The 19,623-nt window shown below is 54.1% G+C and overlaps 1 protein-coding gene across 16 annotated transcripts in view; it reads right to left on the bottom strand.

The window, feature by feature from the left end:
• Window positions 1–19,623, bottom strand: part of MYT1L (myelin transcription factor 1 like) — a 548,393-nt gene that overhangs the window by 29,237 nt on the left and 499,533 nt on the right. For all 16 annotated transcript variants that reach the window (XM_039461349.2, XM_039461322.2, XM_074393446.1 and 13 more), the window contains 2 exons: window positions 18,962–19,045; window positions 17,390–17,611 (listed from right to left, as the gene is read on the bottom strand). In XM_039461349.2, the coding sequence (XP_039317283.1) occupies window positions 17,390–17,611; window positions 18,962–19,045 (306 nt within the window). The remainder of the gene's footprint in view (window positions 1–17,389; window positions 17,612–18,961; window positions 19,046–19,623) is intronic.

A 19,623-nucleotide genomic window follows, 5' to 3' on the forward strand; every position in this document is an offset into this window, starting at 1 on the left:
TCCCAGCCCAGGACCCTCCTGCTGGGCTGCACGTCCACCTGTCTCAGGAAACAAAGTTCCCTCTCAAACCCTGGGGGATGTCAGCTGCACACACAGCTCATCCCTGCAGCCCAGGGAGTCCACCTGCCTCCTGCTTGAGGGATGGATTCTGGAGCCACCGCTATTCAGCAGTGACAATCAAAATACTGTTAGGAGAATGAGGCCTGTGAAGAGAAGTTTTTAAGAGCCACTTCTGTGGGTTGTCAAACTATCTCTGTTCACTCATCAGCAACACTCACCTCCTGTCCTCAAGCACAGCCATAACAGGAGGGTCATGACATGCTAACGGCAGTGGGGAGCTGCTTGAAATGCTTCACTTATCACGTCCTGGCATGCTCTTTGGACTTGACTCACTGCTCAATCAATGACCACCCCATTTTAGAGAGGAGAGAACAGAGACACAGAATAGCTAACATGCCCCAGACCATACAGTCAGAAACGGAAGGGCTGAGTTTACACCCAGGCCATCCAGCACCGACCTCACTCTCCACTCCTCCTCCTGCAGCCTCTCTCTATGCACCCATGAGTGACAGATGCTACACATGGGCTCTGCCAGTGCAGTACGGGCAGAGGTCCCTGTGAATACACACGCCTCACGGGACGTACAATGTGATGCTATGCACCATTACAGAGCGAGGTGAAGTTCGCATGGGTGTTTAAAGACAGACATTTGTTTGAGGGGGACAAGGAGCAGTGGAAGGGCAGAAGCCTGAGCAGCAAGTCTCCAGCTTTGAATTTAGATCTGGGCACAACCAAGGGGCAGAAGAACAGAGGGGGCTGGAGGGATGGGCAAGAGCTGATTAGGGAAGATCTCAAGTACCTTACAGAAGAGATTGGATTTAGCTTCTAGGCAATAACCAGGATTGGAAGCATGGAATCCTGGCAACCACACAGCAGAGTTTGCTGGTAGAGAGCTCACTGTGGCAGCAGCATGGAGGATGCTTGCAGAGGGCAGAGGGCAGTGGAGGGCCAGCGAGGAAGGTGGCAGAGGGGCCTGGGGGAGGAATGAGGGAGTACATCCTGAAGCAGCAATGGCAAGGGTACAGAAGAGAGCATTCACTCGAGAAGAGTAAGAAGGGCTGGGGCTTGGTCACCCATTGGTTAGGCCTTGCTGCCTTTGCACTCCAAACTGATAGTTTGGTTGGGTATAGAATTCTGAGTGTGCAATCATTTTCCTAAGAGCTTTGAAGGCATTGTTATATTTGATTCTGGTTTTCAGCATTGCTGTTGAGTACATCTCTTAGCTTCCTTTTCTTTTGTCTCTCACTCTGTCTGTATCCTCACTCCAGGTTCTTAAAATTACATGATGATGAACTTCTGTGTAGTTGGCTGTGATAGTTTTATATGTCAACCGGGAGAGGACACAGAATCCAGTCGTTTAATCAAATACTTACCTAAGTGTTGCTGTGAAGGTATTTTGGAGAGTGATTAACATCTACCATCAATTGGTTTCGTTTTTTTTTTTTTTTTTTTTTTTTGAATCAGGGTCTTGCTGTTGCCTAGACTGGAGTGCAGTGGCATGATCATACTCACTGCAGCCTCCAACTCTTGGGTTCAAGCAATTAGCTATGACCACAGGCAAGCACCACCATGCCTGGCTAATTTTTAATTTTTTTTGTAGAGATGAAGTCTTGCTAAGTTGCCCAAGTTGGTCTTAAACTCTTGGGCTCAAGTGATCCCCCTGCCTCTCCCTCCCTAAATACTGGGATTACAAATGTGAGCCACCACACCTGGCCTAGTTGACTTTAAGTAAGGATATTATTCTCCACACTCTAGTGGGCCTGATTTAAGCTGTCAAAAGACCTTAAGAACATAACTAAGGTTTCCCTGAGGAAGAAAGAATTATCCCTGTGGAACGGAACTTCTGACCAACAGCCTTGAGGCTGCCGGTCTGCCCTATAGATTTCAGACTTGCTGAGCCAGCCCCAGACGGAGTCAGCCGGCTCCTGGTGATGAACCCATCTATGTATACCTCCTACTCATCCTGCTTCTCAGGTAGAGCCCTGGACAGCACAGAACCGTTTCATGATTGTGTGGCTACTCAACGAGGCCTTTATATCTGAAAACTCAAGATATCTGCCATTGGGATTTTCCCTGTTTTCTTTCTTTGGTAATTTTCTTTCTTCCATTTTCTCTATTGTCTCCACTTCTTCAAAAACTCCTATTAGCCGATTATTAATTCTCCTTTTTCTATTATTTCTTTAAAAAATATTTTATCTTCTTTTCTCATCTCTTTACGATTTATGGGACATTACCTCATTTTTACATTTTAACTTTTGAAGTGAACTTTCTATTTATTTTTTAAAATAAATCTTCATGTTCTCTGAATGTTTCTTGTATCATGAATACAATATATTTTAAAGTTTCTTTTTGTCTGGTGACAAATCAGATGTTTTAAAAAAAAATTCCTTCTTTTTCTAGAAATGTTTCTGCTTCCTCTGAGCTTTTTTTGTCCCCTTGTAAGCCTGGTTTGTTTATTTGGTTTCCACCTGTCCTGCGAAGGAGCCACGGCCTCGCCACGGCTGCTGTGTCCACCGTGAAACCCTCCTCTCCTGTGAAGGAGCCACGGCCTCGCCACGGCTGCTGCGTCCACAGTGAAACCCTTCTCTCCTGTGAAGGAGCCACGGCCTCACCACGGCTGCTGCGTCCACAGTGAAACCCTCCTCTCCTGTGAAGGAGCCACGGCCTCACCATGGCTGCTGCGTCCACAGTGAAACCCTCCTCTCCTGTGAAGGAGCCACGGCCTCACCACGGCTGCTGCGTCCACCGTGAAACCCTCCTCTCCTGCGAAGGAGCCACGGCCTCACCACGGCTGCTGTGTCCACCATGAAACCCTCCTCTCCTGCGAAGGAGCCACGGCCTCGCCACGGCTGCTGCGTCCACAGTGAAACCCTTCTCTCCTGCGAAGGAGCCACGGCCTCGCCACGGCTGCTGCATCCACAGTGAAACCCTCCTCTCCTGTGAAGGAGCCACGGCCTCACCACGGCTGCTGCGTCCACAGTGAAACCCTCCTCTCCTGTGAAGGAGCCACGGCCTCGCCACGGCTGCTTCGTCCACAGTGAAACCCTCCTCTCCTGCGAAGGAGCCACGGCCTCACCATGGCTGCTGCGTCCACAGTGAAACCCTCCTCTCCTGTGAAGGAGCCACGGCCTCACCACGGCTGCTGCGTCCACAGTGAAACCCTCCTCTCCTGTGAAGGAGCCACGGCCTCGCCACGGCTGCTTCGTCCACAGTGAAACCCTCCTCTCCTGCGAAGGAGCCACGGCCTCACCATGGCTGCTGTGTCCACTGTGAAACCCTCCTCTCCTGTGAAGGAGCCACGGCCTCACCACGGCTGCTGCGTCCACAGTGAAACCCTCCTCTCCTCTGAAGGAGCCACAGCCTCACCATGGCTGCTGTGTCCACCGTGAAACCCTCCTCTCCTGCGAAGGAGCCACGGCCTCACCATGGCTGCTGCGTCCAAAGTGAAACCCTCCTCTTTTGCGAAGGAGCCACGGCCTCACCACAGCTGCTGCATCCACAGTGAAACCCTTCTCTCCTGTGAAGGAGCCACGGCCTCACCATGGCTGCTGTGTCCACCGTGAAACCCTCCTCTCCTGTGAAGGAGCCACGGCCTCACCACGGCTGCTGCGTCCACAGTGAAACCCTCCTCTCCTGTGAAGGAGCCACGGCCTCGCCACGGCTGCTTCGTCCACAGTGAAACCCTCCTCTCCTGCGAAGGAGCCACGGCCTCACCACGGCTGCTGCGTCCACAGTGAAACCCTCCTCTCCTGTGAAGGAGCCACGGCCTCACCACGGCTGCTGCGTCCACAGTGAAACCCTCCTCTCCTGTGAAGGAGCCACGGCCTCACCACGGCTGCTTCGTCCACAGTGAAACCCTCCTCTCCTGCGAAGGAGCCACGGCCTCACCATGGCTGCTGTGTCCACTGTGAAACCCTCCTCTCCTGTGAAGGAGCCACGGCCTCACCACGGCTGCTGCATCCACAGTGAAACCCTCCTCTCCTCTGAAGGAGCCACAGCCTCACCATGGCTGCTGTGTCCACCGTGAAACCCTCCTCTCCTGCGAAGGAGCCACGGCCTCACCATGGCTGCTGCGTCCAAAGTGAAACCCTCCTCTTTTGCGAAGGAGCCACGGCCTCACCACGGCTGCTGCATCCACAGTGAAACCCTTCTCTCCTGCGAAGGAGCCACGGCCTCACCATGGCTGCTGTGTCCACAGTGAAACCCTCCTCTCCTGTGAAGGAGCCACGGCCTCACCACGGCTGCTGTGTCCACTGTGAAACCCTCCACTCCTGCGAAGGAGCCACGGCCTCACCACGGCTGCTGCGTCCACAGTGAAACCCTCCTCTTCTGCGAAGGAGCCATGGCCTCACCACGGCTGCTGCGTCCACAGTGAAACCCTCCTCTCTTGTGAAGGAGCCATGGCCTCATCACGGCTGCTGTTTCACCATTTTGGCTAGTATTCAGTACTTCAAGGAACAGTTGTAAGAGGCAAAAATCAGAGATTTGAGGCATTTGAGTTTCAAAGGCTTCATTTTGTGGATGCCAAATTCCAGAGATGGGGGAACTCCTTGCAGCAGCTGTAGATTTGGAAGCATGCACCTACATCAGGTAGTGGCTGAGGAATCTCCAGAGAGGAGATGCAGAAGGGAGAGGACAGGAGTGACGGGGCTTAGATGCCTGTGGGTCCTCAGAGAGTGGCCTGGGAGCCAGACCTTCTTCCTCTGCCCAAGCAGCACGGAGTTAAGACCTCAGATACCCCACTCCGCTGCCTTTCTGATGGTGACAGACACAGACAGGCCCTGGGGCTGGGAGCTGGGAAGGTGGACGAGCTGCCCATGAGGCTGATGCCTGGGCAGGGACAGTGCCCCCCTGAGGAGCCGCCAGTCGCCCCAGAGGCGAACCTGGGGTGAAGGGATGGGGAGGTACCACAGCAGCCTTGGTTATGGAACGCAAGCTCTCACCATGCAGCGGAGGAGGAGACAGGAATTAGTTCAGTTACAGAAAACAGACACATCGGTAGACTTTACATGCTACAACGTAATTACATTAAAAAGTGGCATCCTCCTGAAAACCTACTCACTCTTCCCTTAAGAATCAAGTAATATTGTGCTTATTAGAAATTATTTGGAGAGATCAAAAGATTGGAATTACAGTCTTAGCTTCCCACTAATTATAAGAATTTCAAAGTTTTTTTTTGTTTGTTTAATTGTTTGTTTAATTTTGTTTGTTTGATTAATTCACATATGGGAACTAGCTCTTAAAAGATCAGATTCCCCATCTCTTTATTGGATATAAGAATGATCTTGTTCGTATTGTTAGTTTTTTGTTTGTATGTTGGTTTTCCCTATAAAATTATAACAAGCTAAGTTTCTTGGGACAGAGTCTATCCTGAAATTTTTGTTTCTCTGAAGATCCTAGCACAGTGGCTGGATAGCTCCCTTCTAGTGGGCAGAATCCTAGGGTGGCCCCAAGTCTCCCCATGTGCACCTGTCTGCATGGGCCCCTGTCCTTGAGTGTGGGTGGCCCTGTGAACACAGTGCGGTCCTTGCTCCCATGACGGGGGTGACATCCTATGAGACCCCAGCCAGCTGCCAAGTGGTGAGGCCACCGGCTGTGTGGCCAGGAGCTGGGGGCCTCATCCGTGGAGAATGATTCTGTTCAACATCAGCAAGACAGTCGGGCCTGACAGCTGAAAGCTCAGGAACCCGAATGAGCTATGGGTTGGATCCTGAGCTCCAGTGGGGACGCTGCCTGCAGAGGACCCCTGTAGGCTGGCCTGCGCCTCCATCATCAGAAAACTGGGCTGATGACAGGCCTGAGTTTAAGCTGCTTTGTTTGTAACACTTTGGAGAAGGAATTGGAAGAGCAGCACAGTGCTCGGGCATGGAACATGGTTCGGCTTCATGGGCTGGGGCAGAGGGCTCTGCTGAAGCTCATCACCTTCATTCAGCATCTGCTGAATGCTTGCCAGGGCCCGGGGAGGGCTGGGGATGGGCAAAGGTGGGAGTGCTTCAGGAGGAATCCTCCTGAAAAAAAAACAAAACAAAAAAAAACAGGGTCAAGCTCTACCCTGTTGGCACTGGGCCAGAACGCTGGGTTGTTTCAGGCAGAGGAGATTGACCAGATGTCAACTCTCACTCCGGCCATTCACAAGGCCCTTAGGGATTCACAGTTTGAGACAGATGTTCAATCTGACTCTTACCATCCCAATTGCTTCTCATGAAACACTAAAAGATGGAGGTTAAAGTACAAGAAGCAAAGAGTCTGAGGCAGCACGGGGCGCTGGGTCAGTGCAGGGCGGGCGTCGGGGAACGCAGAGGGCACCTGATGCAGGTTTCCCCATGGAGGGTGTCTGGGCCTGGGGCAGGGCAGGGAGCTGACTCCAAAGGGCAGAGAGGTCAAGTCCATGAAGGCATCCTGTAAAGTGACGGGGCAGCCCAGTAAGGCCAGTTATGCACAGCAGTGGCTTTGGCGGGGGGAGGGTGGGGAGGGGATGGAGGTGTGGTTCCTCCAGGAGCAGGAGGTAGTGGTGGGGGGCTCACTGAGTCCTACTCTCTTCCCCAGAGCAGATGCAAGAGGCTGTGTGCCCCGGCAAGATCCTACTTTAGCATTCCTCACCCCTGCTGGTGACCTGGACCCCTCCCCACCCTGCAGGGCTCTGAATGGGTCAGTCTGCCCGTCCTCCAGGACTGGAGATCATGGCTTGAACACAGCACAGTGACACTTTCTCTTTTCCCCTGAGGTGGTGACCTGGCCAGATGACTGAAGGGCTGATAGTGAGGGGCTGCCAGCCCGGAATGAGGGCGTGGGGCTTCTCGGGAGCCGGAGCACGGAGGCAGCCTGCTGCTGCTCAGGGTTCGGCCCTGGATGGAAACGCTGTCCGTCCCCTCCCTTGTGCTGCATTTACTCCTGGGCTGGGGCCACCCTCTCTTCTACCTCCTGCGGATTACAGAGGGACCCAGAGCTTGGGAAACTTTTTTCCTGTGTTATAAAATAAGGTATGCCTACTGGAGCCTGGGGCAAACAGAAAGCCACCACTGGGCCTGGAGGAGCCTCTGGCGATGTGGCCCTCAGTTACTGCTGCCCTCTGCCAGACAGGGATCTCGGAGAGTTGAGGGGACCTCGCTGGTTGGGGGAAAGGGGAGCTTTCAGGGAGCGCCAGGAGAGTCCAGGAGGAGCACTCTGAGGTGACAGGGCCCCAGGGCTCTGTCTACGGCAGAGATCAGCGTTGCTGACACACAAATCTGTATTCCCCGATGAGGTGGAATTTGGAGTCATCATCAGACTTGAGTGCAGAGCAATGGCACCTCCTGAGTGTGCCCTGTTCACATACTGGTCTCTGGACAGGGTGGCCCGTCCTGGTCCGTAACAGGGAGAGCTAGGACCCCTCCCCTCCACACAGCAGGCAGATGAGGAACCACCCTCCTGTGGGTCCGAGGGCAAGCCGAAGGCAGCTGGGGCTCCTCCCTTAACTTCCCCTGCACCTCTGGCTACCAGCTAGTGATCCCTCCTGACACCAAAACCAGCATCGTAGTAGACGAGCTGAGTGCTCGCTGTGGACGCCTGCACCTTGAGCATCTCGTCCTAGATCACGTGGGTGTGTCCACAAACGAGGCCCAGCAGCCCTGGAGGGGCCCCAGCGTCTTCCCCTACTGGCAATGCACCCGAGAGAGTGGCGTTCCTCATCAGTTCCCTCATCTCTAAAAAGGACCACACGAGTCTCAGGGCACTTTGGTTGAATGTCTACCTGTGTTTGTGTAAAATTATGGCTACCCAGGACCACGAAGGGACAAGAGAGCATGAAGGCGTGCCTGTTTGGGCTCGTGGGAGACCAAATTCCCAGCTTCCCGTGCTAGGTGATACTGTGGGGTGAGTTCACTTATAGAATTCCCAGCTTCCCGTGCTAGGTGACAACGTGGGTCATTTTTTACGAATGGAATGAGAAAGAGGTGAGGTGTGCTCCTCCAGACCCAGAACCCACACACCTCCCTCTTGGGATCCTCCAAGCTTTTCCTCTCTCGTCGTGGAATCCACACAGCACCTGGAAGATGCCGAAGGTGCCAGCGCCCATCTCCCTGCTGCCCTGTCCTGTGCTGTGCTGTGTGCAGGAAGTACACTTCATCTGCTGGGAAAGCTCTGGCTGTGTTTGTCGTGGCTGTCAGCTGCCCTAGCTAAGCTTCCATTACACAAGACGATGGATTTAAAAAATGGCTAACATAGTAAGTACTCAATAGGGCAACTTATTTTTGCAACAATTCCCTTGAGATATATCAAGCAAGACCAACATTCTATAAAAGGTTATGTTCTCATTTCTAGTGGACTAGAGAGGAACTGAAAAATAAATGGAAGAATTCACATGTTCCAGGCAGAAAAGGGTTAAGAGCATCTAGGAGGGGCCTTTAAAAAATGGATGTTGGTCAAAACTCTTAAGATATGAGTTACTTCTAAAAATATTTGTTGTTTAGCGCTAGAACTTTAAGTTTGGAGACTCTTCCTGAATGTAACTGCAGTGGAATGAAGACTGAAGTGGTGACAAAGAAGGATGCTCAGAGCACAGCACGCAGGACAGAGGCTCAGCAGAGGCCCCGCGGCCCGCCCTCCCTCTCCACCCCAGCCCCCACATCTACAGGCGCCCAGCGCTTGGTGAGGCCCCCTGCTCCCCTGCCCTCCCTCTTCTGCCCTCTCCCCCCTGCATCTATGGATGCCCAGTGCTTGGTGAGAGTCTCCCATGAAGACAGCCGTTGGGCCCCTCACCGACAGGGGTGCTCAGACCTGGGCAGAGCCCTCCCTGGTTTCCTCTCCCCGCCTTTACCTCCTGACTCCTTTTGTTCCACTGGGATCTCCCACCAGCCGACCTTCCCATACACCTGCGAATTGCACCTGTGTCCTGGCAGGCCCCATGCTCCTCTCATCTGCACCCAGGGAACACAGAGCTGCTTCCTGTTTAAACACAGACTTACATCTCCTCTTATAAAGTGCACAGAGTCGCCGATGCGTGGAAACTTTTCTTAGGAGCTGCTGTGTGCAGTGGCCCGTGAGGAGCCACAGATGTGCAGGACGGAAACCAAAGGTCCCCACACCCGGACATTGCCGTGGAGTGACGGATGTCATAGCTACTCGGCATCGGGCAGAGAGGGAAGGGACGGTGCCCGCAGAGAGGAGGCTGGGCAGTTTCACCTAGACGATCACGGGGCCGCGTCAGGGAGAGATGAGACAGTGCCGAAGGGCGGCTCCCGGGGTCGGGCAGCCTGGACCGGAGCCCTGGCCCGGCCACTCACAAAACCCCGGGCAGGACGTTCTCTTCTCTTTGCCTCCATGTCCTGATGTTTAAACAGGGATCATGACAGAGCCCATTTCTTCAGGCTTCTGTGACGATTAGGAAGGTTGGCATGTGGAGGTGCTTCGAGCTCTGTCTAGCCCACAATAAGCCTGAACAGCCTCCACCGACGTTATTTGGAAGATGAGTAGGCATCACATGGCAGATGGGGACACGGAGGAAAGGGTGTTCTTGGCGCCCCAGTGGGCTCGCAGGTGCAAAACCCCGTGGGGAGCAGGCAGCCCGGGGTGGCTGAGGGGAGGCGCTCCCGGAGGCAGGAGCAGGGCCAGGCCGAGGGAGCTGGGGAGCGGGGCAGGAGGCCCTCCCTCAGCAGCCTCTTCCTCGCCGGGCCTCGGGGAGCTGTGGCGTGTGCCTCCTCACTCTGTCCTCCCTGATGGCCGACTCCGGCCTCTCTCATGGGATCTTCCAAATTCCTTGCCCCTCAGGGGCTGGGGACCTGGCTGCTCCCTCTGCACCTCCCCACACGCACCCACATGTTGCCGGGGCTGGAGCAAGGATCCCACGCTGCTGCCCTCCCCTCACCCAGACAGCTGAGTGTTGGGGACAAAAGTGTGCCCTCCCGACACGCGGCCGACAGGCCTCCAGGTCCCTGTGTCCTGGGCACGGCTGTGACTCCCTTGGAATCCGTCCCCTCTCCTGAAGGCATCCCACAGCACCACGCACCGCAGCCCGTGCAGATGCCCGGCTCCTGTGTGAACGGCTCCCATGAAATCCCTGCCCAGGTGGGGCTCTGCGCTGAAGACGCCCGTCTCGCGACACAGTTCCGGTCACACTTGTCCAGCTTGTCTGTAGCTCCTGTCCTCCACCAAGACCTGTCTCCGCCTGGTCCTCCTGCCGCCTTCTGTGTCTCTAACCCACTTCTTCCTCCTGGTTTCTCCTCTTCGGACAAAGGCCAGGCCCCCACTGCCTCTGCCTGTGAGTCCTGCTCACTCCCACGCCTTTCAGCCGCTGCCAAGGCGCTGGCCCCTCTCGTCTGGAACAATTTGTTGCATCCTCTATGACCCCTAAGACTTTCCATCTGCCTCTCGTCCTATCTCAGTCTGGTCCTGCTGCCTGACCTTTTCCCTAAACTCGCCACGAAATGCCTCAGCTGCATTCCCAAGGCCAGGGCCCCCAATGAGCCCAGCGTCATTTTGAACCGTCTACCATGGCGGCCTCTCGCCACTTTCCCAGCGTTGAGTGTTCTTTTCTCTGGAGGCTTCTGCACGTGGTGACACCTGGCTCCCCTGACACCGCCCTGCAGCTCCGTCTTCATCACGGCCTCTCCGCCTCCACCTGCCACAAAATGTGTGAGTTGCCCAGGGGTGTCTTTGCTGATGCTCCTCCCCCTGGACCTCTGGTCTGGTCTTGGGGGAACCTGCAGGATCATGTGTGACCTGAGTGCCGCCGATTCCTGAGTCCTGCACGGCTCTCCCCGAGACACTTCCCAAGCCCAGTTCTCAGCTGCCTGGTGGGTATTCCCACTTCAAAGTCCCACCGAATCTCAAGCTCACATATTTAAAACGAAATCACCACTTTCCCCACTGTTACTGTGCGAGTGTTTGTATCCCCGGAGGCCCCTGTGCTGAAGCCCCAACCCCTGGGTGTGTTTGCAGCTGGGGCCCCTAAGGAATAATGCAGGTAAACGGGCTTGTAAGGGTGGAGTCCTGATCTGATGGGGTCGGAGTCCTCATGAGAGGAGACGCCAGCGATCCACCCGTGAGGACACAGCGAGAAGGCGCCTTTCTGCCCACTAGGAAGAGAGGCCTCCCCAGAAACCAAATCAGCTGGAACCTGATCTCAGACTTCCTGCCCAGGGACAGGGGAGGTGACAGAGGCGGGCTGTTCGAGCCAGCCGGCCTGCAGCACTTTGTTGTCCCAGCCGAGCTGGCTAAGATCCCCATGGTGGTCAAGGCCTAGCTCTCTCCCTGCGTCCCTGACTTCCAGCATCACTTCCTGTGCAGCTGCTGAGGCCGGGGCCACCTCTCCCACCGGTGTTCACCCACCGGGCCCTGCTGATTCCGCTGCCTGAACGGTCTTCCAATCTGTTCTTCCTTTGGTGCCGGAGGGCCAGTCCTCAGCACGCCTCACCTGGGTCCCTGGGAACAGCTCTCCGTGTCTGCCTGCCCCTTGCGCTCTCCTCCACGGCCACCGAGGGGGCACATTTGAAGCCCAAACTCCAAGGCTCACTTGCGCTCTCGCTGTAGGCTTCCTCCCTGTGGTGAGCTGTGTCTTTCTTCAAAATTCATCTGCAATCTTGGCTCCTGAAGGGCCTGCCCTCTTCTCCCGGTCTGGACTAGACGTTTATCTGTGCCGCTGCTTGCTGGCTGGCATGGTGTTGGATTGTTTTTAATCTCTTTCACCCGAGCCACAGCTTCCTCTCCAAGACAGCCTCATCTCTCCTCTAAACAGCAGACCATGGTACTCAACTCTGTAAGCCAGACCTGGACGGAGATCATGGGTGCTGGTGGAAGCCTGTCCGTCAGTGTCGGCTCAATGAGGTGAATGAATGACACGTCCGTCCGGGGCTCAGGGGACGGGGAGCTGCAGGCGGAGCTCTGCTAGGGCAGGGACCCGAAGGGTCTCAAGTTCCTAGGAAGCCTTCTCGGATTCCTCTGGGTCTAAAGCCAGTGTCCCCCATGGCATGCGCGGTGGTACTGCATCTGTCCCGCGGTTGGCCTGGCTCCCGTGCCCCACATCCGAGGTTCTTATGAGTCTGCTCCTTCAGCATGCGGCTCTGAGCTGGGGGGTGAGCGCTGGGTCTTACCACCGTCACCACCCTAGCTCTGCCGTGTCTGCTGTGCGGCTTGGCCTTAGCACATGTCCAGAGCCCTTGTTGGAGGGCTGCGCAGGCCAAACGGTCCCTGATCATGGCCTGGTACTGTTCTCAGTCTGAGTTCACCGGGACTGAGGTCACCCTCCTGTCCTGAGCCGTCTGCTCTGCTGCTTCCTTATGCATAAAACCAGCATTTCTGACCCCGACTTCTGTCGTAGAGTTATCTGTGTGACTCCTCCGTCCTGGGCTTCTCCATGCGCCTCCAGTTTTCCCCTCATTTCGGGAGGGATTTGCCTTTATGCCTGACCTGAGGGTCTCGTCATGGCCGCTTTTACAATCACAACATGGCATCCGCCCCAAAGGTCATGGCACCATGTATACACGTGCCCAGGAGCCGGGATGGGGTCTTGACTTTTAATCTTAGACGTGGCTTTTCTAGAAAGACCTGGCAAACCCTAAAGATAAACCACTTTCTATTTCTCTGATATCAGCTCTGCTTTTTTCAGATATGACTTAGCTCAGGGAACAGGATCCGGGAAAGGAGCCCTCCTGCCTAACCTTAAATGCATAACGAACAGGGACTGTGCCAGGACTCACTACGTGGGAGTGATTTCACAGGAAATGCGGTGGGTGCCCAGGACCTGGGACTGGGAGTGGGCTGGGCATGTGAGCCGGGCCCCAAACCGTGGACATTGGTTCCTGCTTCCTCTACTGTTTATGTCTTGGCACCTGCTTGAAAACAGCTCTTTATCCTCTGACTACACTGTCACAGTTTGGGGGAAAAAGGAAAGAAAAGAAGCAACTTTTGTTTTGATCTGTTTTTGCTGCTGCTTCTTACTGCTGCTTTGTTTGCACAGCGGGTCGGATGCACAGGGACCCCCCCCAACTCCAATCTCGATGTGCCTGCGGGGGCTTTGTGGGAGGCTGCTGCCAACCCAGGTCCTGGAAGGTCTGGCAAAATCAGCAGGCAGTCCCGGCAGTCTGGGCCAGCCCAGGGTTTCCAAGGAAAGAGAACTGTCTGAGACTTTCTACTGAGTGTATTTCCATATGCTCAGCTGTGTTCTTGCCAGTACTAATATTTTTACACTTTCAGAAAATAATATTTTTTCTATCTAATAAAATTGATGAAGACTTGTTCAACAGATAAAAACCACGGTCAACACATGTTGGAATATTATTCAGTCTTAAAAGGGAAGGAAGATCGGACACATGCTACAACCTTGAGGACATGGGGCTCCGTGAAATAAGATGGACACAAAAAACAAACCCCGTGTGATTCTACCGATAGGGGTCCCTGGAAGAGTCCGATTCACAGAGGCAGGAAGCATAGTGTGGGTGCCAGAGGCTAGGCAGGGGAGGATGGGGGAGTCAGTGTTGAACGGAGACCGGGTCTCGACAGAGATGAAAGGGTTGGAGATCAGTTTCACAACAATGTGAATACAGGTGCCCCGCGACATACCGTGGGTCAGCATCCCCATAAAGCCATCTTAAGTTGAAAATACTGTATATTGAAAATATTTTGTCAAAAATGCATTTAATACTTGTACTGACTCAACATCATAGCTCAGCTTAGCCCACCTTAAATGCACTTGGAACACTTACATCAGCTACAGTTGGGCAAAGGTGACTTACACAAGGCCCAGTTACACTCAAGTGTTGAACAGCTCATGTCATTTATTGAGTATGGCTGAAAGTGAGGAAGACTGGTTGCATGCATATTCAAAGCGCTGTTTCTACTAAATGTGTTTTGCTCTTGCACCATTGTAAAATCTGAAAATTATAAGTTGGGGTCCATCTGTATACCTAACACTACTGAACCATGTACCTCAGGATGGGTGAGATGGTCAGTCCCATGCCATATATGAATATTTTACCACAACTGCAAAAACAGAACAGAACAGAACCCAGGTCCGCCGTGCTCAGGCCCGGACAACCCCTTTTCCCCTCTGCCGCTGCCCTGATTTTTCCTTTGCTGCACAAACAGGGGTGCTGGTCACTGGGAAATCATGCCCTTGTGACATACAGGGAGGTCCCTTTTCTGCTCGGAGGTCACCAAAGCCAGCAGTTCAGAGTTCTGACGGCGCCTTTCCGTAACATGGAGGAGCGTCAACATTTCTGGCAGCTCTGCCAGCCCGAGGCAGGGCTCTAGAAGGAGCTGCCCCTGGTACACTGATGTCTCCATCCCCACACCCCGCGCGAGAATTCTCACACCCGGGGCTGGAGCCTGGGGCCTCTCCCATCAAGCTGTGGCCCTGCAGGCTGGGTGGGGCACAGGTGGCTGGGGTCATTTCCATCATACCTGGACTTCTGTGGGCCCTCCAGGGACCTGGGATCCTGAAAGAGGAGCCTGCTGAGCTCTGGGGCACGGGGAGGCAGGGTGGAACCAGGTGGGAGTGAAGTAGAGGCGTGCAGCTTTCTAGAGAAAGGAGCTTCTGGCAGTGCAAAGTATCTGAGTAACGTGAGCCTGTAAGCTGTGGTTTTACTCACTAATGTGGCCTGTGCCCCAAGATTCCACCAGCCTGTGCCCCAAGATTCCATCAGCCTGTGCCCCAGGATACCATCTGCCTGTGCCCCTGGATTCCGTTTGCCTGTGCCCCAAGATTCCATTGGCCTGTACCCCAGGATTTTGTCAGCCGGTACTTCAGGATTCCTTCTGTCTGTGCCCCAGGATTCCATCTGCCTGCGCCCCGAGATCCCATCATTCTTTGCCCTGAGATTCCATCAGTCTGCACCCTAAGATTCCATCCATCTGTGCCCCAAGATTCCATCAGCCTGTGTCCCAGAATTCCATCAACCTGCCCCAAGATTCCATCAGCCGGCACCCCAATATTTCATTAGCCTGTGCCCCAAGATTCCATCAGCCTGTGCCCCAAGTTCAATCAGCCCGCAGCCCAGGTACTGCTCCAAGATTCCATCAGCTGATACCCCAAGATTCCATCAACCTGCCCCCAAATTCCAACCCAGTATTCCATTAGCTCCTACCCTAATATTCCATCAGCTTGCTGAGGCCAGCACATGCATTTGAACACTCTCCACTCTCTGCCATGGACCCTGGGGAAGAGGTTCCCCTTTGGAGAAAAGAAACAGGGAAGGGCAGAAATTGAGGTGAGGCTGGTAAGAGAGTGAACAGAGGTGTGTGGGTGAGGTCCTAGCAGCAGAAATGCATGCTGGGCATTTGGGAAGGGGCGCTGTGGGGCTGGGTTCTGCTGCCCACCTCAGTGGCTCCTGAGCTCTCAGCCCTCCCCCACGGAACAAGCGTCGGGACAGAGCTCTTGGTGGCAGCTGTCTTCCTGACCCTAACGTGCAATTCACCCAGAGGCTGGGCAGTGGGAGGGAACGGCACCCATCTGGCACCTGGTATTTGCTGCTTAAGTCAAATGGGCAAAGTCTCAGCAGAAGAGGAGGAAGCAGCAGGCGCTGCAGAGGCAGCCCTGCACCAGTGCCGTCCATGGAGAGCAGAAACGCCCACTCCAGAGGATGAAATTGCTTCCGTTTGTGTCACATTAGCAAAACATACAAGCTCTTCCTCATAGGCCAGATGGGCAGGGTTTTTAATGTTTTTAAACATTTTATGAATGGCGAAAGGTTTGGGAAAGTAGATACTCTTTTGGAGGGCATTTTGGCAGGATCTGTTAACATTTTAAAGCTAGCATTCTTGTTTCCAGGAGTAGACCCTGAAGGTCTGCTTGCATAAGGACGTGGAGTTGTGTGCGGGAGGAAGCCCATGTGGAGTTCTTCGTAACAATCCAGCCTGGACAGGATACGGGGCGGCAGGCACAGGAGCAGGCTCACTGTGGAGGGGGAGGCGGCTCCGTGACACTGTGGGACTCTGTGCACCTAACGGGGAATGCCCCACCTGTTGAGCCCTGGGCGGTCCAGGTGAGCAGCCCACACCCTGACCTTATGCAGCGTTCGGGGAGACACTGAGACCTGTGTGTATAAACAGGGGTGCTATTCAGTTCCAGAGAAGACAGGAACTGCCTGCCTTTGAGAAGGGAGCTGAGAGATGAGGTTGGGGAAAGGACACTCAATTTGTTTCTCTCTTTCTTGTTTTCTTCTACGAGAGGGAGTCTCGCTCTGTCCCTCAGGCTGCAGTACAATGGCAGGTTCTCTACTCATGTAACCTCTGCCTCCTGGGTTCAGGCGATTCTCCTGCCTCGGCTTCCTGAGTACCTGGGATTACAGGCGCATGCTCGGCTAACTTTTGTATTTTTAGTAGAGACAGGGCTTCACCATGTTGGCCAGGCTGGTCTCCAACTCTTGACCTCAGGTGATCTGGCTGCCTTGGCCTCCCAAAATGCTGGGATTATAGGTATGAGCCACTGCGCCCAGCCAATTTTTCTCTTTAAACCCATTTATATTGTTTATATTGTTTGAATTTTGTGCCTGAGCAGGAATTTCTTTAATAATTAAAAAAAAATCTTCCTTAACATTTTTCAGTGGTCAGGGTCACCTATTTCTGAACATGCCATTATTTCTGTAATCTTCGTACCCACGTTTGTTCATTCGGGGACTGAGATGGATTTGAGGCGCACGTGTGGTTTTCATAGAAAGTGGCATACGGGGCAGCAGAAAGGAAACCATCGTAAACCTCCCTGAAGGGCTTGGCCTTCGCACGGTGCGTGAGACGCATCGACCTGCCCTTCCGCCTCTTCAAGGAAGCCGAGGGACGCCCAGTGGAATGGGTGCCGTCAGCCTTGAGACCCGTCCCAACCCGGGTCCCCCTCCCGCTGGAGGGCCCGACTGCACAGAACCAACCTCTTCTGAGACACTGTAACTGCACTGACTTCTTTTTAAACGAAGCAAAGAAAACTGAATGCGGTTGAGCGGGTCTTTCGGAAGTTCTCTCACGCACCGTTGGCACAGACATTCACCAGGAGGCCACTGGGCCAGATGCCATCCTTTTCCCCAGAGAGGGCTGCATGTGAACTTCGGGTGGCATAAATAACCAAAGATATTCGTGTGTGTGTCTGAAATGAAAATCTGTATCTTGCTGTGGATTCTAATATAAAAAGTGGAACGCTATTGTGAAATCCATAGGCGGGGTTGAAGGAGTCTGTGCTCCTTAATGGACGTGTAAGATGTGTGAACGCTCTCCCCAAACCTTCGCATTGCCTTGGGTTGGTCTGATAGTTTCCAGGCTTTTCTCTCTACACTCAGTGATGGGAGAAGCTGACACCTGCTGCTGTCGTAACCAGCCGTGCCAGCCGGGTCTCGCAGCACCACCCCAGCCAGGGGCGCGGACGCGACCTCACCTGCGGTGTGTGAGGAAGCTGCCGCTGACGTGGCCCGAGCCGTCGCACCCTGGCGTGGGGCAGGACATGCCTTCCGTCTTGACCGACTTCCAGGAGAACTGGGAGCCATTCAGGTACCCGTCCTTCTGCCTCTTGGCCGCCAACGGGCACCCGGAGGCGCTGCGGTGGGATGCGTACTTGCCCGTGATGTGGCCCTGGCCGTCGCACCCGGGGACGGGACACCTGGAGGGCAGCAGAGGGGACACGCGTGACTGTCTGGCCACCGTTGGCTGGTGGGTGCTATAACAAAGTCGGGATAGCCCGGCACGAGGGAAGAAAGAACAGCCATGCTCTCCTGGCCGGGCAGAAGGAAAAGAAAAAAGAAAGAAAGTCACTGAAAGACACCACCTAGTGTCAGGCTCCACTGTTTCACCTGCACGGAAGGCCTGAGCCGCTGTGGACAGAAGGAACTTTCTGGAGCAAAGTGAACGTGAGGAGTGAGGAGTGAGGGTCCAGCGCGCAGAAGAGCATGCAGGTGCTCGCAGCCTCACGAGCGTGGGCTTAGAAGACACCGCCTTGGGACGGAACCGTGGCTTTTCGTGCGGAAAAAAATGCAAAGTCAGTAAGATGTGGTGGGATAATTTTTAAAGAGGCTGTTTGTGCTTTTCTCAGGAGCTAGAAACCCTTTATTTGTCTGGCCGTGTCTTCTGGAGGCCTTAACATTCCCTTCCAGCTAGAGCAGGTCCCGAGCTGCAGACACGTCTCCTGAAGGCTCCTGGAGTCGGGCTGGCACCGGGACAGGGGAGGGTGTGTTCCTGGAACTCACGCCCGGCGGGACCAAGGCACACAGCAGGGCAGCGCCGCGCCTGGAGGAGGCAGGGCTGGCCAAGCGCTCCTCGTGTGCCCGAGCGCCGAGCCTGCCTGCATTGCTTTTATTAACAGGAAAGTTCGCCTTCCCCAGAGTTTGCATTACCTATGTATTTTGACAAATCTTAATTTATTTAAATATGCTTTATTTTTATTTTAATTAAAATTTTTTTCTGAAGATGTGGAGTGACGTTGCTTACTGTGTGGGGTTTGAGGTCCAGGCATGGCTGGCACGGGATGGGGACAAACACCCCCTTGGGCAGCCGGTAGTTGTCACAGACCCCAAGCCCAGTGTCTGCTGTGGCCCCAAGCTCTGCCTTAGAGCAAGACAAGGTTAAACTAAACTTTTTTACAGGCCAGAGTACCAGTGACAATCCATTTGTGGTGGGGTATTCAGTACCTTCAGGAGCATTCACCAATCTGCCATTCCCAAGAATTCAGCTGCTTTTCCCACCAAGAGGAGAGGGTAGTTGTTTTTGGGGTTGGGATTTGGGTTCCAAGGAACCTCAGACGGATGGATATCAGCTTATTGCTGGACAGCCCCTGTAACTTTTCAGCCAACCAGCAGATGTGCTTTGGTTTGGGTGTCAGTTATCTGACCTTGCATTTGAAATCTCAAAGAGTGCCCACTAAGACCCACTGTCTCTTTTTCTGATTGATGTGCCCTTGCTGTGCTTGAATGCCGTGTCCCCACGCGGCAGCCCTGCTGTGGCCCTCAGCTCTTACCTGATGGGCTCTTGATCTTCCTTATCTTCTTTGCTCTGTGCTATCCTGATACCGCTTTTCTTTGCTCTCGGGCAACCTGAAAGGCTAAATGAGAAACACGTTTCAGAAAGCACCCCACACTGTTGATTCCAGCTACCTTCTTAACAATCGACGAGGCTGTGACCCGATTCTCCCCAGAAACCTGTGCTTCCGGGAACCAAGTGAAAATTCAGGGAGGAGCATTCTTTCCCTGAGTTCTCTCCGAGGCTTGAGGCACCATCAGTCCCCTTACGAGACATGTAGGAGACCGGGGCGGGCTGGGAAGTCGTGAACCGGAGAGAACCTGGTCCCCCAGAAGGGGCAGAAGCAGTCGGAGTCACCAGGGAAGATGCTGGGGGAGGTTTTGTTGAGAGCGGGCAGGAGCACATGGACGCATGCACGGTGAACATGGCAAAGGAAACAGCCTCCAGCCTCGTCCTGGGTGACTCTGTCTCTCCAGCAGCTTCCCAGGCACTTCCATCGCAGGTCGGTGCTGGGAGACAGCCACTTATTCCAGACTTCGGGTCGTGCTGCCGGGGGTGGACTGAGAGCTGGACATGCTTGTTTTATTTCATTTTCAACCTTTTGGGCACAGAGGCTTTGGGCATGTTTCTAGAGGAATTTTTTGAGCTGGAACAGAAAAG

Source organism: Saimiri boliviensis, chromosome 1 (assembly GCF_048565385.1).
Source record: "Saimiri boliviensis isolate mSaiBol1 chromosome 1, mSaiBol1.pri, whole genome shotgun sequence".
NCBI classification, from domain to species: Eukaryota; Metazoa; Chordata; class Mammalia; order Primates; family Cebidae; genus Saimiri; species Saimiri boliviensis.